We start from the raw sequence: 18,766 nt of genomic DNA on the forward strand, positions 1-18,766 counted from the left end.
ATGCTTTTGAGGTTGCCCTGCTCATCTTCATGAAGCCACTGGAAGGGCCAAGGGCTGGGGGGCTTTGTGTGGGAAGATTTTACGGGGGCACCCATCCCTGGCACTGCTCTCATTCAGTTGTCTAGAACTCAGTCACGCAGTCATGCTGAGCTGCAGAGGGAGCTTGGAAATGTGGTCTGTGACTCCAGGAAGAGAAGGACTGCCTGCTTGGTGAACCCCTAGCCACTCTGCATGGGCATCCCCTTCTCCCTCGTACGGCCTTGTGCTGTGTGTCTGTTCCTGTGCAGATAGAGCAGTAGAGCCAGTTCCTTACTCCCTGGTTGAAACCCACTTTATTGTGGCTCAGAATCATTAAAGTTTCTTTTCCTGCTGGAGAAATTATACCTGTTCATTAAATAAAATTTGAGAAATTCAAGAAAACACAAGAAGGTATAAAAACTATCAATAATCCCATCACCTGGGATTATTGATATAATTAATTACGATTAATCCTCTGTCACATTTCCTTCCAATTTAAGAATGTTCAACTACTGAGAAATAACGATAAAATGCCACTAATTCTTATTCTGTGCTGGCTTGCAAATTCCAGGAATTCATGAGAGGGGCAAAAACCATAGCAGAAACAACAATCTGTCAATTTTGGATTCTCTTAGCAAAGATACATTGATTGCGGAGCTGTGTTGAGGCTTCGTACTTCTGGCGTTTTCCTGGCTTAGACATCAGTAATCCTCACTCCTCTCAGTAAAGAGAGCACAAACTGGGATTGGTGGAGTTTGTGTTAGAGTGGCAGGGCAGAGGTGACATTTTAAGTTTATGATTTACTTCCTACTTGGTTTTCAGAATTCTTAAACATAGCTCCATTTGCCAGGAGAGAATACTAAGAAAAGGTGTTTGAAACTGAACTGAAACAAAAACTTGCAAACTTGAAATATATAAAAATGCATTCCTGGTGGTGAGCTGAATACTTAACTCAGGTACGTGTGCTGTTCTCTGCTTACCTGCGTGACTTGTGCTGCTCAGTAGTGGAGAAAGGTGCTGCTAATCTTAACATGGGAGGATAATTTCCTGGGAGAAGGTGAATTTCTTGAGTCATGGGCTCCAGATTCAGGGATACAGAACCTGGTTTTCCTTTAAAGTGGTGGGGTTGCATCCTAGAGGCAGACCAACATAAGAATTCCTGTTTGTGAGGTCATCATCATGACATCACAGCCAGGACTGCTCGAAATGTTTGCCCAGCTTCTGCCAGGATATGAGCTTAGGCCTGGCCCAGATCTGCAAACACCATGAGGTACTGGGTTGTCTAGTTTTGCTAGATTTATGTTGCCTTTTCCGCAACTTCTGTAGATAAAAAGTAAAGACAATAACATTGGGCCCGCTATAGTTTATTGAGAAGGAGTGTATAATAGGAAAAGTGGCTGTTTTAAGATATCTTCTGGCAGGACATTTAAAAACAGAAAACTCAGTAGCAGAGCGGAAGTATTTTACTGTGTGAATGGCTGTGTGGTTAATCAGTGGCTCTGTCTGCTGTGAAATTTGCTATCAATTTTCCTGTTCCCTGCAAATAAACGTAGCACTTTTGTTCTGTGAAAATGTGTCTACAGCACCAGACAAGTAGGAGTTTGGAACGATTGGACTTGGTTATCAGTGTATAAATTATTTATGATCCAGAGGCCTAAACTCTGACGCATCACGATTGAGACGTTGTCACTGTTTAGTTTTGAACATACTGCTTTGCTCTCTGTATTTGTGTTAGTTGGAGTTAGAAGAAAAGGTGTTGGTTCATACAAATATCCAGAAATCTAGTCTCTGAGGGTTAATACATGATGTAATTTTCTTAAGGATTCTCGTCCTTTAAACAAAAACTTCAGGAACCTGTGTTCCTGTGTGCTGGGTGCGAGCACTTGATAAAGTACCCCCTCCTGTCTCTTTTTTAAGTAGATATTGGACCCTTTCCTAAGTTTGATCCCATGAGTTTAGGCTGAGAGATCACGTGGCCAAAATTTTTTGTTTTGTTACTGCTTTTTACCCCGCAAAGCATGTCAGTATCCAAGATTCCAGTTTTTGTAGTAGACTTCTTTTTAAAGCATTGTTCCTTATTTAAAGCATGTGTTCCCTATTTTTACCCCTCTGTGACAGTCACATGTCCCTATTTTCCTAAACACGTATGACCTTATGTCTTAAAACATTTACTTTCTTTGAGACTAGGAGCCCTTTTTAGATTTGCTAGGTATGTTCCCTCTCAAATGTATCTCTTTAACGGAGATGTCTTAAGACAGCTGTTTAGAAATGAGTTGTCCTGGTCACCTAGGTTGTAGACACTTGAAACTGCCAATTTAAAGTCAGTTTTAGCTCCAGGAACATACTGCTTTAGATCAGTTCTCACTGTTGAAAACATTTCTGTGCTTTCGGCATATATTCTTACTCAGGGAGAATTGAGCTGACTCTTTAACTTTTGACTTCCCATTCCCTTTGTGAGACCTCTCTCATGGAAGGGTTATCGAGATGCAGTCTGAATGGCTAGTGGGTGTTGGCGGATGGGGAGCGATCCCAGGTGCTTGAAGTGACACTGGTAGTTTCCTGGTGCGGCTGGAGCAGCTACGGCTCTCTGTGTCTTGCATGAAGTGTTTGATGGCAGTAGCGTCACCTCTAGATTTGGGCTTCGTTCCTAGGGTCTTTTTTTTTTTTCTTTTTCCCTTCACGGTCCTGGTAACTAAGCCACTGTTACCATAAATAAAAAATGTTCTTTATCTGGATGTTTTCAATTTTCTTACCTTTATGAGGCAGGTGATGGATGATTGCTTGCTAAATTGCTTATTAAAAGGGGAACTGCCATAAGCATATGTTCTATGTTTTGAGAAGGCTATAGTCTTGAATTGTGTATCCTCAACCTCTGAAAATTTGCTTGTTTAGAGTGGGAGACTGATTTGTATGTAATTTCCTGGTCAGTAATGTGTGGTGAGAGAGGTTGTATCTGAGAGGAAAGTGGGGTGCTTGGGTTCTTGGAAACAATCATAAGTAATATTTGTGGTGTTTTCCTTGTACTGGCATTATTTTAATCTCGTGAAACCTGTCCAGATGCTGGTATTTTCCAGTCTCTAACACACTAGACTAATGTGTACCAAACACTTTTTTGTTGGGTGGATGGAGAATATCCTATTTTCTGAAATCCTGACTTTGAGTAAAGCTGACATTCTCAAGAAATAGAAAGCACACTTCTTCAGAAACACCGAAGACAATAGGTCTCTTAAGGTTAATTTGCTTTCCTGAAATACGTATCTTGCCCTTTTAAATTTGTAATTTAGATCAGATCTTGGCATTTAATCACAAATATAGGCTATTAATCTAGTTAAAAAATTTTTGCTCATTTCAGGCCTGGTGTTTTAGTCTCTTAAAATAAACCTGCAGATTACACAGGAAAAAAAAAAAAAAACAGAACAAAACAGAAAAAACTGTTTCTCTGGTGGTGTTGATGTTTAGCAGCAAAGCTTTCTGCTTTTAGGTGGAAGCATAAAGCTTTGGATGAGAAGGGGGAGAGCAGGGATGGTGTGGCTGAGCCCTGTGCCCCGGCGGTCTTCTCCCCGGTACATAGATGCCGCTGGGACGTGGATCTCTCCTGCGTCTCCCACTTGAGAATGTACCAGCAAAACAGAAGCTATTTTTGACTGTCCAGAAGTGAGTTCTTAACTTCTAGAGATAAACATTTTACAAACTGTTTTTGGCTTGAAAAAATATTAGAACTATGGCATCAGTCAGTGGTGTAAGTAAAGGGTTCTGGTGGTCAGTGGATGGTGTGTGTTGCAATATGATAGTTTGGAAGGTGAGATCATAAAGTAATGTGACTGACTTTTAAAAATAAATGGAAAAAAAAAAAAAAGAGCCAGAGCTTAAGTTCTTTCATCTAGGGAGGTGTTGCTCATTAATTAACAGTGATAAAGCATTAGTAAATACCTTCTGGAACTCTTAGAATTGGCCTGTGTGCCTTGGATACATTTTTGCTGTGTTCAGTGGTTGCACATCATTATTTTTTGAGGTTTTTGGATTCAAATCTTGGAAACAGCTAGTAGTGCCAAGAGCCAAGTCCAGTGAAGAGTACTGAGAGACTGAGATGGTCACTGTCACCTTGGGTCACTAATAAAGTGCTAACCTGTCTCTGACGTTATTTCTTAAAAGAGTTAAGAATATTTTGACCAACACAGTATTATTCAGATTAACTTACCATGTCCTCGGGTGGTCACTTTGAAGGACACTTTGGCAAGTAGATGGTCTGTGGATGAAGAAAGTTCTAGAACAGTGTTATCCCATAGAACTTTCTGTGATGGTAAAAATTGTTCTATATGTTGCATTGTGGCTGCTGAGCATTTGAAATGTGGCTTGTATGACTGAGGAACTGATTTTTTTATTTTATTTCAGTTTTTAAAAGTTTAAAGTTAAGTTTAAACAGTGCATGTGGCCAGTGGCTACCATATTGGAGAGTGCAGGCCTAGAATATGTAGCTTTCAGCCTGACTTAAAAACTGGACAGAGCGGTTTACAGTAGGATACCAGAAGTCATCAAGGCAAAGCAGATTGTGGAATATGTGACCCTCCTCCCCCTCTGCAGCACGCAGAGTAGTGGAAAAGCCTGGAATTTGTCATTTGTGTTCAGTAGTACCTAATCTGTATAGACTCTCCAGGCTGATCCTTGCTGAGGTGTTACCCGAAGGGTTTTAGATGAGAACTTTTCATTGTATTTGCATTGCAATCATCGTTTTTTGATGCTCATGGTTCTTCTCTAAAGCATATGACCTGTCCTGGCAGCCCCACGGCTGTTGGTTGTAGTGAGTGAAGACTTGGCATACCACTGGAAAAGGGGCTACCAACCCTGGGGCTGAATCTTTGCTTGGTAATGGTTAAGATGACTGAAATGAACAAATGAAGTAAATATAAGGCCTAAAGGGAAACTCTAGACAGCTTTCATTTTGAACCAGTAGAATCGGAATGGAAGCTTTTCATTTGAAGTGTAAGGCAAGTAAAAATTGACCATAGTAAATCTCCTGGCATGATCTCTAAGGCTCTTCAAAGTCTTCTTTCAGTTTACCTTTCTAAATTGATTTCTTACAAGACTCTTCTAATGTTAGCCAAACTGAGCTTCTCACTGTCTGATTCACGTGCTTTATAGCTTTCCATATTCTTCCTTTGTCCGTTCTGAAATTTTTTCTCTCTACAGTTTAAAAAAATCCTGACTGCAACACTTGTACCACACTGTTACTGTCCCTTGTCCCCTGCTCAGTCCTGCCTTGTGCCTGAAGCCTTTTCTTGTGCCTCAGTCCACTCCGCCCTCCCATCTCATACACACTTCCAAGACCACCGCGTGGTTTGGTATTTCTCATAAGTTGCTTTGATTCTTAGTTATTTTTCACATATGTGTGTCTTCTCTCTCCAATTACATTATGAATTCTTGAGCTTACCTCTGTGTCATATATTTCTCTGTCACCTGTAGCAAGCACCACATATAACTTAAAAATAGTGGATACATCCCAACTGGTTTGTAAGCTCATTTAAACAATTGAGACTATTTTTCTCATTTTTATTTCGTAAGCATCGTTTATAAAGTACCATGGGGGAATGTAACAATGGCTAACATGCAGTTTCTACCCCCAGGACACTTACAGCCTGGTAGAATCTGTAGACTGCACACACCCAGCTCAGTGTGCTCGGTGATAGGAGAGAGATACAGACCCAGCTCTGTGGGAAATTGAAGGATGAACAGATTTTCCTCGGTGAGGTTTGGAGAAGTCTGCATGCCTGAATTTACCCCCAGTAAGGTTTCAGTAGATGAAAATAACTAGACTGGGAAAGGGCATTCAAGGCTGAGTGAAGAACCTGAAACAGAAGCCTAGTGAAAGCACCAAGGCCCTGTAGGGGCGGCCGGTGGATGGATGATTCACGTACATGTAATTGAGAAAATGAGCCTCTTATCAGTCGTTTTGCAGTGTTTCTCAAACTTTAGCATCAGAATTACCAGAGGTCTTAAAATGCAGGTAGCTGGCCCCGCCACCAGCGTTTGATTTAGTAGGTCTGGGGAGGGGCCCACATAATTTGCATTTCTAGTAAGTTCCCAGGTACTGCTGCTGCTGCTGCTGCACTTTCTGAAAAGCACTGATTTTGAGTCCGTCTGATAATCTGCCTCAGAGAAACGTCTGCCTTGGGTATGCAAATGCCCCAGTGTTAATGCATCATTGTGTTCTTGCTGCTTCTCCTGCAACTGGTCTTCCCTAGATTGTAAGTTCAGGGCTTCTTATACACCCAGCCCCAGCACAGTGCTGTAACAATGGTAGTGCACTAGTGGATCCTGTGCTTGCCTGCTTGTCATTCAGACCTATAAATAGCTGCTTGAGAAGCACGCTTCTGGAAGCCCTCGTGAACTGGGACTTTTTGTGACTCAGAATGTAAAGCAAAAATGCATATAGCAGCAGTTCTCACGCTTTTTCTTCAGGACCCCTTTATATTCTTAAAAAATTATTGAGGACTTCCAAAGAGCTTTTGTTTATGTAGGTTTTTAGCTATTGGTTTTTACCATATTAGAAATTGAAACTGAAAATATTTTAAAATATTTATTAATTCACTGGAAATACTAACCCATTACATATTACATAAATCTTTAATGATGAGTAACTATTTTCTAAAGTAAAAAATTTAATGAGAAGATGGCACTGTTTTACATTTATGCAAATCTTTCTAAATGTCTGGCTTTCGCAGAAGACAGGCTTAATGGAAGACAGCTCCTGCCTTTAACCTGTAGTGGTGATACATTGTTTTGGTTGAAGTCCATGAAGAAAATTGGCCTCACACAGATTTATAGGAAGGGAAGAACATTTTTGTTACCAAACTCAGATTTGGCTTCTCGCTCCTTGAAAGCCAATACCCTAGAGACAGGTATTAGTTGGAAAGGAAAATTTACTTTATTCAGGAGGCTGGCAACGTGGGGAGATTGGTGGACTTGTGTCCAGAAACCAACTCCGAAGATTCTGCTTGACCATGAAAGGTTTTAAAGGGAGAAGTGTTTGGGGAAGGAGTCAGTGTCTTTGTTACCTTCCACTGTGTACAGACTTCTTCCGAATGATCGAATGATCGGTGGTGAGGTAACAGGGTGGTATTCCGGGAATCTTGTGCTCAGCCTGAAGGTACCATCCTCCCCCTGGGTGGGGCCTTAGGTCCTGCAGAAGAACTCAGAGGTATTTTGTTACGTGAATTCCTTGCGGGGAAACAGGGACCTGCCTCACTATTGTTTCTTGACTGCTCCTCCTCTGTCTCTGCATTCGCTCCCTCCCCTGATTAGCAACTAGCAATTAGATGAGTTTGAATCATCCCTTTGGAACTCAGGGAAGGTCGAGGAGGCTGAACTGAAGCCTTTTTCCTACAAACAAGAAAGGATACAGTACCCTACCCGGGAGGGCCCCCCAGGGTCCTTCTCTGTTTCATTTTCAGATAATTATGAATTTTCTTCTTTAATACCCCAAAACTTGATAGGTTGTAGTTTCTTAAAGGTGGAATCTCAGCCTGTAAGAATGAACAGTTTTTTTTAAATAGACTTTATTCTTTTAGAAGTTTCAGGTTCATAGCAGAATTGAGTAGAAAACACAGAGTTTGCACATAGCCCTCTCCCGCCCCCCACACATATACTTCCCTATGCTCAACATCCCTCATCAGTGTGGCATATTTGGTACAATCGATGAACCAGCATGGACACACGATTATTGACCAAAGTCCATAGTTTACATTAGGGTTCGCTCTTGATGTACATTCTATGGGTTTTGACACATGCATAATGACACGTAGCCACTACTATAGTATCATACAGAATAATTTCATTGCCCTAAAAATCCCTTGTGTTCCTTCTATTCATTCCTCCCTCTCTCCCTCCCCCCAAACCCCTGGAAATCACGATCTTTTTATCGTTTCTGTAGCTGTGCCTTTTCCAGAATGTCATTTGGATGAAATCTTACAGTTTGTAGCCTTTTCAGATTAGCTTCTTTCATTTAGTAATATGTCTTTTAAGTTTCTTCAATGTCTTTCATGGCTTGATAAATCTTTTTTTTTTTTTTACTCTACATGTATTTTTAAATTTACATATATGCACTGTTCATTGTTTCTAAGAATGTTTAGAGCTTTAGCTTTTTAAACTTACATAGTTATCAAAGGACTAAAGCCAACCACAAAATAAGAATTAACTCAAAAAGATATACCCTATTAACAGCAACATTATTTATAATTGCCAAGATATGGAAGAATCCTAAGTGCACATCGATATTTTAATAGATAATGAAGATGCAGCATATACATATATATATGTAATGGAATACAACTCACCCATAAAGAAGGATATTTTGCCATTTGCGGCCCTTCATTATAAGAATGAACTTTTACTGTTACATAAAAATCCCTTATTCTAATTTGTAATTTGAATGAATCCTTTACCCATAAACGATTTTGTAACAGTATGCATTGTTGGTTGGAAGATACTGATTTACTGAGTTAAGAGATCTTCCAAATACTGGCACTTTCATTATACAGTATTAAAAAAAATTATATTGTTTAATCAATCTCATCAGAAAAGTCTGCAGTATTGAGAAGCTCTCAAGCTCACAGGAAGGGTGTGTTTTCCAAAATTCTCTCTTGAAAGCTTAAATTTTGTCATTGTCAGCAAATAGTTGTTTTCCTTGAAGTGGCAGGCCGACATGGTTCGTTTTCAAGAAAACGTCTGCTGGATCCCAAGTCTAAGTGACCGTAGTCGTCAGTGATTCTTCCCGGGGGAAGTGGCGTTCCCTGCCCAGTGGCTCATCGTCAGTTGCAGGGGTGTTTCTCATCCAGCGGTGCTGGCGCCGTGCTGTGCTGGTGGGGGCGCTTCCCCTGCCCCTCCCCTCTTGTCACTCAGAGTATTAAAAACGCATGTATTCAGGGTTGAAATTTGATAAAAGTATTCATTTTTCTGTTTCATCATGTGCTCTGTCGCATTCTTATGCACAGGTGGTTTTTGTTGTTGTTTTCCTGCAAGCTCTGGTGGCAGAGAATCCCGAAGGGGTAGTCCAGCACGGGTCTGCTGCCCCGACGGAACACCTGCAGTTTGGTTTCCTCACTGCTGCTTGTTCGGTCAGTGCACGTGTCTGCGTGGCGGGGAAAGGCAAACAGCGTCTCAGCAATTTCGTGAAAATAGTTTTGGCTCTCTGGAAGGGTCTCTGGGTGCCCCTAAGCAGTGCACGGACCACACTTAGAGAACTGCTGTCTCATCCGCTCCTTTGTAAGCTCAGAAACTCATCTCTCATCCATTTACTCAGAGATCAGACCCTTGAATCATACAGACAAATCCAGAAATTGTAGTTTATAAACTGTAACTTTGTGTATTTATAATGAGAGAAACTTCTTTTTAGTTTGGCAATACATAATCACCTTTCTTCATTTTGGTTTATTTTCATGTTATAAAATAAATTATACATATGAAATGTGTGGGTTGTGTGGTGTGTGTATATTTACATAAGAATCTGCAGTTTTACGTGATCCCCAGGGGACTTGTGTGCACATAATGAATGGTGGAGCGGATACCCATGCACACCCCACCCAGGTTAAGGAATTGACATTACCATGATGGTGACTGTCAACGTCGTTATCGCTGATGGTTACAGAACGTAGCATTATGTTTTGTTTGTTAAGTTTTAAGTTTGTCATGTTTAGATTGCTTTCTTCACAAGTCCACTTTTTCTTTTCTTTTCTTTTCTTTTTTTTTTTTTAACGTATACTACCTCTTAACTGCGATGTAGGACAGGTCATTTTATACTTGACCATTCGTGCCTGTGCTGCTGGGTTCATCTGCTCATTGAGCCTAATTCTTTACTCCTCCCAGGCTCTTTAACTCGGCCTTCTATGAGTCAAGTTTGTGATGATCAATCTTCTGTCTCTATCAGCAGCCTCTTCTCTGAACATTCTCTTTCCCTCCTTGCCTTGTCTAGAGCTTGACTGGCCCCTGAAGGCAGTTTCCCCTGCAGCCCTCTCAAGGGCCTTCCTCAGAGCTGACCGAGTTGTTTGATACTGTAAACGGCTACTTCTGCGCCTTCAGAAACCCCAGCTCCTTTGAAGCTCTGCCACCTGGTACCTCTCCTGCGGCTGACATCCACCGACCTCAGCCTCTTGCCTTCATTCCTTTTAAATTCTGCTTCCTTCTTGCCATCAACGTCTCCCCCACTCCCTGTGTTTTAGACCCCGCACTCCTATCAGTAACCCCTTCAGTGCTCAGGCCTCTGTTCCATCCCCATCCCCCTGGTCAAAGCCTGCAAGTGTCTCGTTCTAACCTCCACCTCCTATCCATCAACCTCTTGCTTCTCAAAGGGGCGGGGGTGTCCTCAAAACGGCGGCACTGATGTCCCCTGGGGGTGTTAGAAAGCTGGAACTGAGGCCCCAGCCCAGACCAGAACCGCAGCGTAACAAGATCTCAGGGGGATTTGTGAGCACATTTGAGTATCCAGTGTCTTCATTTTAACAATCCTTCGTCCTATTTGAGAACTCTCACCCAGTTTTTCATTCTGAGAGGCCTCCCCAGCCCCCCCCACCCAGTCTCCACTTCCCTTTTTACCTTTCTCGGATTCCCTATGCCATTTTAATCACTACTGTAAAACACTCCTTTGAAATCGCCATCACCTCCCTTGCTTTTCCCTTCTATTTTAATTTCACTGGCAAGAGTTTGATTGTAGTTGAACTTAGCTATCTACCTTCCTTGTATCTGTGCCTGAGCAGAAGCTTGTTATTAGAGGAAAACTAACGGGAGACTGGTTTCGCTTTAAAAATTCATGACCACCACTCTCATGTATTCTTTGTGCTGCTTGACATTCCTGCTCCATTTCCCTAGTAAGTCCTCTTTCTCTGCTCAAAGGCAAACATTTTTGTGTTGAACACTCCCTGAGCCTCCCAGAGGTCTCTCCTTTCCTGCTTACCCCACTGGCCGATGAGAAAATGGAAGAGTACCGTTTATATAGTCGTTTCTCAGGAAATATTTGTTGAATGAATAGATGACCATCTTGTGGGAAGATTTCCTTCAGAGAGTGACTCTATTAGGCAAAGTACTAGGTCCCCAAAGTGCCACCAGTTCCTTATTTGAGTGACATTGGGAAGGTCACAACCTCTCAGACCTTCATTCTCTTTGTCCATGAATGAGCATAAGGTAATTGTTCACCTGCCTTCACAATTGTTTTGAGACACAAATAAGGCAATTTTATATTTGCTTTGTGCACTCTTCGTGCTGTACATATGTCGGTTATTTTAGTAATACGAGTCCTGATGTGTTTAATCTTTCAGTCTCCTCAGTTTGAAAGTTCGAATAGGGAAAGAACTTGGGCTCTGGAAGCACACTTGTGCTTACAACTCTGCTTCTTTGGCGAATGACTCTGGGCATCAGTCAGGTCATTAACAAATGAGGAGAAAACGTGTTAATTTCTGAGGTGTTCCTTCATTAAAGAACAAATAGTTATAGAGGCTAATCCGTAGTATTACTGTGAGGCTCAACTGAGATAATAAGGATAACAGTTATTTCTAAATTACAATATTCTGATATTATGGTCCTCACATGTTGGGAGGGTGAGGGTGTCTCCTTTTAGGTCCCAAACTCTTGATTCAGTGAGCATAAGCATCAAAATTACAAATATTTTCAGTGTGTTAGTGAGGCAAGAACATCTTTTTTTTCCTTTCGCATGTGTTTTGGAATTGATTAGTTTCAACATGACATTCACTGACCTTGAAACATTATGCAGAGCCGTTGCTTCTGGGTCATTACATCTTGTGGGTACCGTGACCAAGACTTTGATCTTTTGTTTCTCAGTGAATTGATTTTTTTTTTTAAAGCAAGCCTGACGTGGCATTCATTAGTAATGCATGAAGACGAAAGTCAAATTGAAAAACCAGCATTGGTGATGTTGCTCCTAATTCTCTTATTGAGACAGGCAGAATTTTTCTCCTTCAGTGAATCTTGGTCACAGTTCCCTGCTTTGGGATTCAAGTAATTCGGATGGACTGAGAGCCAGAGGCATGAGGATTAGACAGCCGAAGACTTAAGACTTTGAGTTTATGTCTGTTCGTAGGTTCCTGACAGCCACATGCCTCTGTTTCTTAGGCCGAGGCTTTCAGGTGGCCAGCTTTTTGTGAGTTTAGGATTACTGAGCTGCAAAGTTTGAAACTGGTTGAGGCTGCCCTAGTCACTTACAATGGCAGCGTTCAGAATTTCTCCTTAAGGAGGATGCTTGACCTGAGTCTGAGAATTCACTGTTTTGCCTGAGTGAAGTATTTTAAGGAGTACTTCATCCTTTCTTCCCGCCACCACCATGGTTTCTCCAGGACCGCTGTGCCTCCTCCGTCTGTTCCGTCCTTACCTTCCTGACCCATGTCACTTTGTGATGCTGGGCCAGGGTGAAGAGTAGGCAAGACATATCTGGGCCCCTCGGTAATCTCTGCACTTAGATTATCCCCACGCTCCTCAAATATTTTTGGACATGTAAATAGTCTAGAGGAGACGTCCATCTTTCTAAGGCTGCGTGTGCCTTACGGACCGTGGATGGGGAGGGTCGGGCAGTAGAGCAAGTGGTTTCAGGTCCGCCTCTGAGTCAGAACCACCTGACCTGGCACACAGACTCCCACGCCCACGGCGGCATCCTGGGAGTCTGTGTTTTTCTCCTTTTGCATGTGTTTTGGAGTTGACATGCGATGGCAGTGGTGGTGATGGTAAAGAGCCCGGGAATTCTGTGTTAGTCGTCCGATGGGCAGCCACTGTCTTCAGGTACACAGCAGTTCTCTGTCTGTTAATCCCAGTCTTCCCCCAAACCACAGAATTTACTTTTGACTTTAAAAAAAAATACTTTGTGCCATCTTGGACCCTCTTGAGAACGATGGGGAGTCTGCAGAGTGAGCCTGTACTGTCTTGATCTGATTTCCGTTCGGTCTGATTATCTTTGAATAGAAAAACTTACACGGCTGTGTTAGTTTGCTGGGGCTGCCGTAACAAATTACCACAAACCGGGTGGCTGAAAACAACAGAAATGTGTTCTCTCACAGATCTGGAGGCCAGAAGTCCAAAATCTTGGTGTCAGCAGGGCTGGCTCCTTCTGGATCTCTGAGGGAGAGTCCGTCTCGTGCTTCTCCCTTAGCTTCTGGTGGCTGCTGGCCGTCCTGGGCTCGTAGCCACACCACAGCCCTCTCTGCCTCCATCTTCACAGGCCTTCTCCTCTGTGCTCTCCTCTTCTAATGAGGACACTTGTCCTCAGATTTAGGGCCCACACAAGTAATCCAGGATGAGCTCATCTCAAGATCCTTAATTGAATTACACCTGTAAAGACGCTTTCCAAATAAGGTCGCATTCACAGGTTCCAGATGGACGTATCTTTTGGGGCAGCCACCGTTCAGCCTGCTGCAGGGGCCGCAGCAAGCTCCTCTGTCAACCCTGGCCGAATTGTTTACTGATGCTTGGCGTTGCTCATGAGAGAGGCAGTGAGAGGGCGAGGTCTGCGCTTTCTCCTACAAGCTTGACTCGCAGGAAAAAAAGCAAAATGCAGTCATTTGAGAGTCAATAAATAGCATCATTTTTCTCTTTGAATTTTTTTCTTTTGAGTATTACGTCTGGAAATATTTTCCCGTATTCCAAAGTCCCTCCTCTCTTACAGAGCATATGACAAGATGCTGTTTTGCCTGAGCCCAAAAGCTGTAGATTCATACTTGATCTTGAGTAAGTCAGAAATGTGTTACGTTTCTGTAGACAGAACAAAGATAATTTTTCTTTAGTGCTTTGCAGATACGGCTTTTTCTCACAGAGTTTGGTTTGAACCTTTCTTTAGCATTTTTGTGGTTTTGTATTGATCTATAATTCTGTGGATTAAAAAGTATATACAGTTAATATAGACTTATGGTCATGAAACTTAAACGACATAGAAACGAATGAAGTGAAAACGGAAAGCTCCCTTCTTCTCCCCCCATTAAGTTTGGTGCACATTTTCCTCAATCCTCTTCTGTGGCGTGTGTGGTTTTTAGGCAGTGTACCGAGCTGGTATTATTAGATGCTATAAAGAAAAGTGAATATATCGCTAGCCCCAGCTACTTGTCTTTAGGATAGTAAATTGCTTTTAAATTCATTTCAGTTGCGTCCTCATGCTTTGAATATCTGGAGTTTTCTGGGTTCATTGTGGAGATGGTTTTGTTAGCACACATCAGGAGAGGTTTAGGCTGTGAAGGCCACTTTCATAATAACTGTTTCTACTTTCTTTCTCCTATAGATTCTAAACTCTTTTTATGTTCTTCTCTTTGCAGATTCTACCCAGAGACTGATTTCACTGTAGAAGCACCTACAGTGGTATCAATGCTTGGGGAAAGATAGTGGCAATAGGCAGAGGAGAAAGCTCTCAGGAGAAACAAGTCAGGACCATGAGTATGCTGAAGCCAAGCGGGCTTAAGGCCCCTACCAAGATCCTTAAGCCTGGGAGCACAGCCTTGAAGACACCTGCTGCTGGTAACGCTTTTACGTTTTTCCTTAATAGCAAGTAAATTACAATCCTATGTGAGGACTTCTATTTGAAAATACTAAAAAGACAGTCTTCTAAAACTTCATATTGTTGAAAATAGTTGAGAAAGTGTCAATGTAAAAGGCAGAATTTTATTTCTAGAAGTCTTCATCAATGAAGAGTTCACTTTTTTTGTAGTTTCTCTTAATTTAACTTCACTGATACAGTGTAAGGTGCTGAACTAGTTGTCAAGTAAAGTTAACTTCAGTAGTTGATCCTTAAACAGTGTTAAAGTGTTTCTTCAGTTTTTCTCCCCATGTGTCTTCCTGAACTCACCGGGACCTTTCTCCTTGGGGTTTAGGGATATGTAGAGGAAACAAAGATGAGTCTGGCTTAAAAGATACGATGACAGTCAATGACCTGAAATTGGCCATTGTCATCAAGGGAGCAGGCAGTGCAGAAGCTCAGGTCCAGCTCACGAGGGCACCTTCCCCATTTTACAGATGAACCCATGCTTTGCATTGTCTCTCACAACCTGTTCCTCATCTGTTCTCCATCTCCTCCTCGACCATTTCAGTTTACATCCCATAATGATCACCTAAAGTCTTTAGTAACAGAGGCAGCAGAGAGGGCATCTGATGCTTGCTTTTATCATCTTTTTAAAGTGATTTATATACTATTAGATTGTCTTCTGTTATCAGCCATTGCAGATGGGTGCCCCCCATAATCTGTTAAGTCCAACATTGTTTCTTCAAGTTCCAGTGAAGGAGGACATTCATCGGTCTTCCCTGGGGGAAAGGATCCTTCTATTTGGTTTTCTTCCACTGCTGGATTCCATCCACACACCTGGAAAGTTGCTTGGCGTGTAACGAGAGCTCAGTAAATATTTGTTGACTGATTGGAGAGGCCAAGTTATTTACATTTTATGTATCAGTATAAAACCTGGTTTTTATCACAGAGGCCATAAAACATCTTAAATGAGAGGAAAGCTTTACTGATAAAGCAGAAGATTGTGAGGAAATGGATTTGTTTTGGGGCTATTTAGCTTTGGGGAGATCAGTCAAAATTGGCATCCCCTCTTCTGCTTCTCCTCAAAATCCTTCCTCATTTTAAGACTCCTTCAAATGCCAACCCTTCTTTAAAGCCTTCTGCTGTTGTACCCCTATTTTAGAATTGTCTTTTTCTCTTTTAGCATTTTTCATGCACACTTTTGGGCACAGAAAGTCCTTGAGTATAAGGATCATGAGGAATTCAACTTGGTCTCCCCAATGTTACTTGACACATGTTAGGGTTTTTTTTAATTAAGATTAAACCATTTTATTAATGCTTAAATTTGTATGCTGAAAGGGAAGTAATTGGCAAGGAATTCAAGACACTTTTATGAAGATTGTTTTTCAGAAATTCACACTTGGAGCACTCCGTAGAGCAATTGTTGATGTACAAAGCTAGAACTGACTAAAACACTGGCCCCTGTCTTTGGCAGATTATTATTTGTTCTATCTGATGGCATCTACTCTCCTCTTAAAAAAAAAAAAAAAAAAGGGAAGAGAAAGAAACCGTCCACAAATGGAAACTCCACAACCTCCCTTTTTGTATAGGGTAAAGAGATGATTAGCACCCACTGTAGGCCAGCCAGGCCACTCTGCTCCCCAGTGTTTGCAGGGTTCACTCCTGTCGATCAGGCCTCAGATCAGATGTCACCTCCTCCAGGAGGCCTTCCCTGACTGCACTGCTCAAAGGCACTGTCTCCTCCACAGCACTTAGACCACCTGAAGTTACTGGGTGTCTCTTGACTGTCTGCCTCTCCACTTCTAGACTCTGAGCTCTGTGAAGGCACAGAGCATTGTCTTGCTCTGTTGCCAGTGAAGAACAATGCTTGGGACTAGTCCTGGAGTGGTAGGAACTCAAAAAAAGATGTGTAGCATGAATAAGAACATTATTTCATTTAATCCTCATTTAAAAAAAAAACCCTCAAGACAGATACTACCACTTCCCCTTTTACAGATGAAAAAACTGAACTCAGGTCATGTAACATCCTGAGATCACGACATGCCCGGTAAATGGCAGACTGACTAAGAATGTGGCCTCTCTTTCCCAGTTCACACTATTTAATAAACGCTTGCCATGTGACTGCATGAGTGCATTTCCAGCGTAAATATAACATTTTTGGCAAAATTTAACTCTGTCTTTACTGTAGGGTAGAGATCGTCTTGCCTTGATGTACAGGGAGTCAGGCCAGGTGCACTCTTTCCTTCCTTTGCTGTGATTTCCATCTCTGCTAGCAAAGGAATAGGCTTGGAATAATGATGGTAGGGGCTGTGGCACTGACTCCCCTTCTGCATCGAGAGATCCCCTCCTATGAAGGTCTGTGGCCAGATGGGCCTGGTCTTGTCAGCTGTAACTGACCACTCACTCAAATGGGGGAATTGAGCCTGTCTCAGGGGGTCTGAATGGGTGTGCAGGGTCGGGGTTAAGAATGAAATCAGACCTATGTTATGAATTCTGGGAAGAGGACTACTTTTTTTTTTTCTTGTTTTGACTTTCTAGTCTTAACTACAAATAGGGATTAAGTCTTATCAACTCACTGAATTTTGGCAGCACTGAAAATGGTAGTGATGGATCAGTACTTGCCTCCTTGCTAACAAAAAAAAACAGAGAAAAGAAAGAGATAAACAGCACCTCTTGAAATGTTGCGGCCACTTCTGTTGCTTTCGGCCTTTTTATCTAGTTTATCTGACTTTAACTTAGGGGTTGTCTGCTTAAATATGAAACTGAATCTTTCCTGATCCTTTCTTCCGTTTTCAGTTGCAGCTCCAGTAGAAAAGACAATATCTGGTGAAAAAGCATCGAGCACTCCATCCTCTGAGACACAGGAGGAGTTTGTGGATGACTTCCGAGTTGGGGAGCGAGTTTGGGTGAATGGGAATAAGCCTGGATTTATCCAGTTTCTAGGAGAAACCCAGTTTGCACCAGGCCAGTGGGCCGGGATTGTTCTCGATGAACCCATAGGCAAGAATGATGGTTCGGTGGCAGGAGTTCGGTATTTCCAGTGTGAGCCTTTAAAGGGCATCTTCACCCGACCGTCGAAGCTGACAAGGAAGGTGCAGGCAGAAGATGAAGCTAACGGCCTTCAGACGACCCACGCGTCCAGGGCGGCTTCGCCTCTGTCCACGTCCGCGGCCAGCATGGTGTCCTCCTCCCCAGTCCCTGCCTCAAACGTTCCCCATAAATCGTCCCAGCCCCCGGCCAAGGAACCTTCAGCTGCATCTCAGATCAGCAACCTTACAAAAACTGCCAGTGAATCCATCTCCAACCTCTCCGAGGCCGGCTCAATCAAGAAAGGGGAAAGAGAGCTCAAAATTGGAGACCGAGTGTTGGTGAGTTCACAGACCTTCCGAGGTCGTTGTGTTGAGCTGAGAGATGACCACTGGAGTGGGTGGAAACACACACACACACACACACACACACACACACGCTGGCTGAGGATCTGTTCTGTGGGGATGACTGCTCACCTACAAAGTAATCAGCTTTTCTGTTTCTGTTTATGTATAAACACGCAACAGATTAGAAACTGGCTTTGTAGTTTGCGCGTAGTAAAAGTGTAGGTTTGCAATGATCAACTCTAGTTTTAGCTTCCAGTTTAGCCAAAAGAATATTGAGATTTTAGCTTGTAAAGATTAAGGTAGCTTTACTTGACGAAACAAGCTCAGAGGTGGACTTGGATTCTTTTTTTTTTTTTTAAGATTTTTTTTTTTTCTTTCTGGTTTTTAATTTTTGCTCTAAGGGTAGTGAGTGTGTAGATATGAGATCCTGTTTCCTTAAGTGTCTTGGAGAACTCAGACATCACGGAATGTTACTTCAGAATTTCTGTGCCTTTTAAATGATAGGTTTAGGTCTCGGAAAAGGAAGGAAATGTACAGTAGGTTCTGTTTCACTAATAAGCAGGAAACGCAGTGTATAAGGTCACAGGCTGTGCATTCTAGAACCCCTGACTTTACGACCCAGCAATTGTTATTCTTTGTTTGTTTGTTTGTTTTAAATGAGAGGCAGTGTAGCAGCGCTAAAAACACAGGCTGAGTCCAGCCTTGCCTTTGTGACCTCAGCAAGTTATTTAACTTCTTTGTTTTCTCATGTGAAAATGAGGCTGAATCATAGCGCTAACCTCACAGCACTGTCATGAGGATTAAACGAGGGGATACATATAAAAGTCTGAGCAGTGCCTGGTACCCAGTCAACACGCAAGAAATGGTAGTGATGTTCCTC

At 42.3% G+C, this 18,766-nt stretch overlaps 1 protein-coding gene across 1 annotated transcript in view; it reads left to right on the forward strand.

Annotated features, from left to right (window-relative positions):
• Nucleotides 1-18,766, forward strand: part of CLIP1 (CAP-Gly domain containing linker protein 1) — a 112,167-nt gene that overhangs the window by 16,557 nt on the left and 76,844 nt on the right. Inside the window, 2 exon segments of the mRNA XM_032471588.1 lie at nt 14,313-14,511; nt 17,309-17,880. Of these exon segments, the coding sequence (XP_032327479.1) occupies nt 14,427-14,511; nt 17,309-17,880 (657 nt within the window). The 5' untranslated portion in view covers nt 14,313-14,426.

The sequence above is a fragment of the Camelus ferus genome, chromosome 32, assembly GCF_009834535.1.
Source record: "Camelus ferus isolate YT-003-E chromosome 32, BCGSAC_Cfer_1.0, whole genome shotgun sequence".
NCBI classification, from domain to species: Eukaryota; Metazoa; Chordata; class Mammalia; order Artiodactyla; family Camelidae; genus Camelus; species Camelus ferus.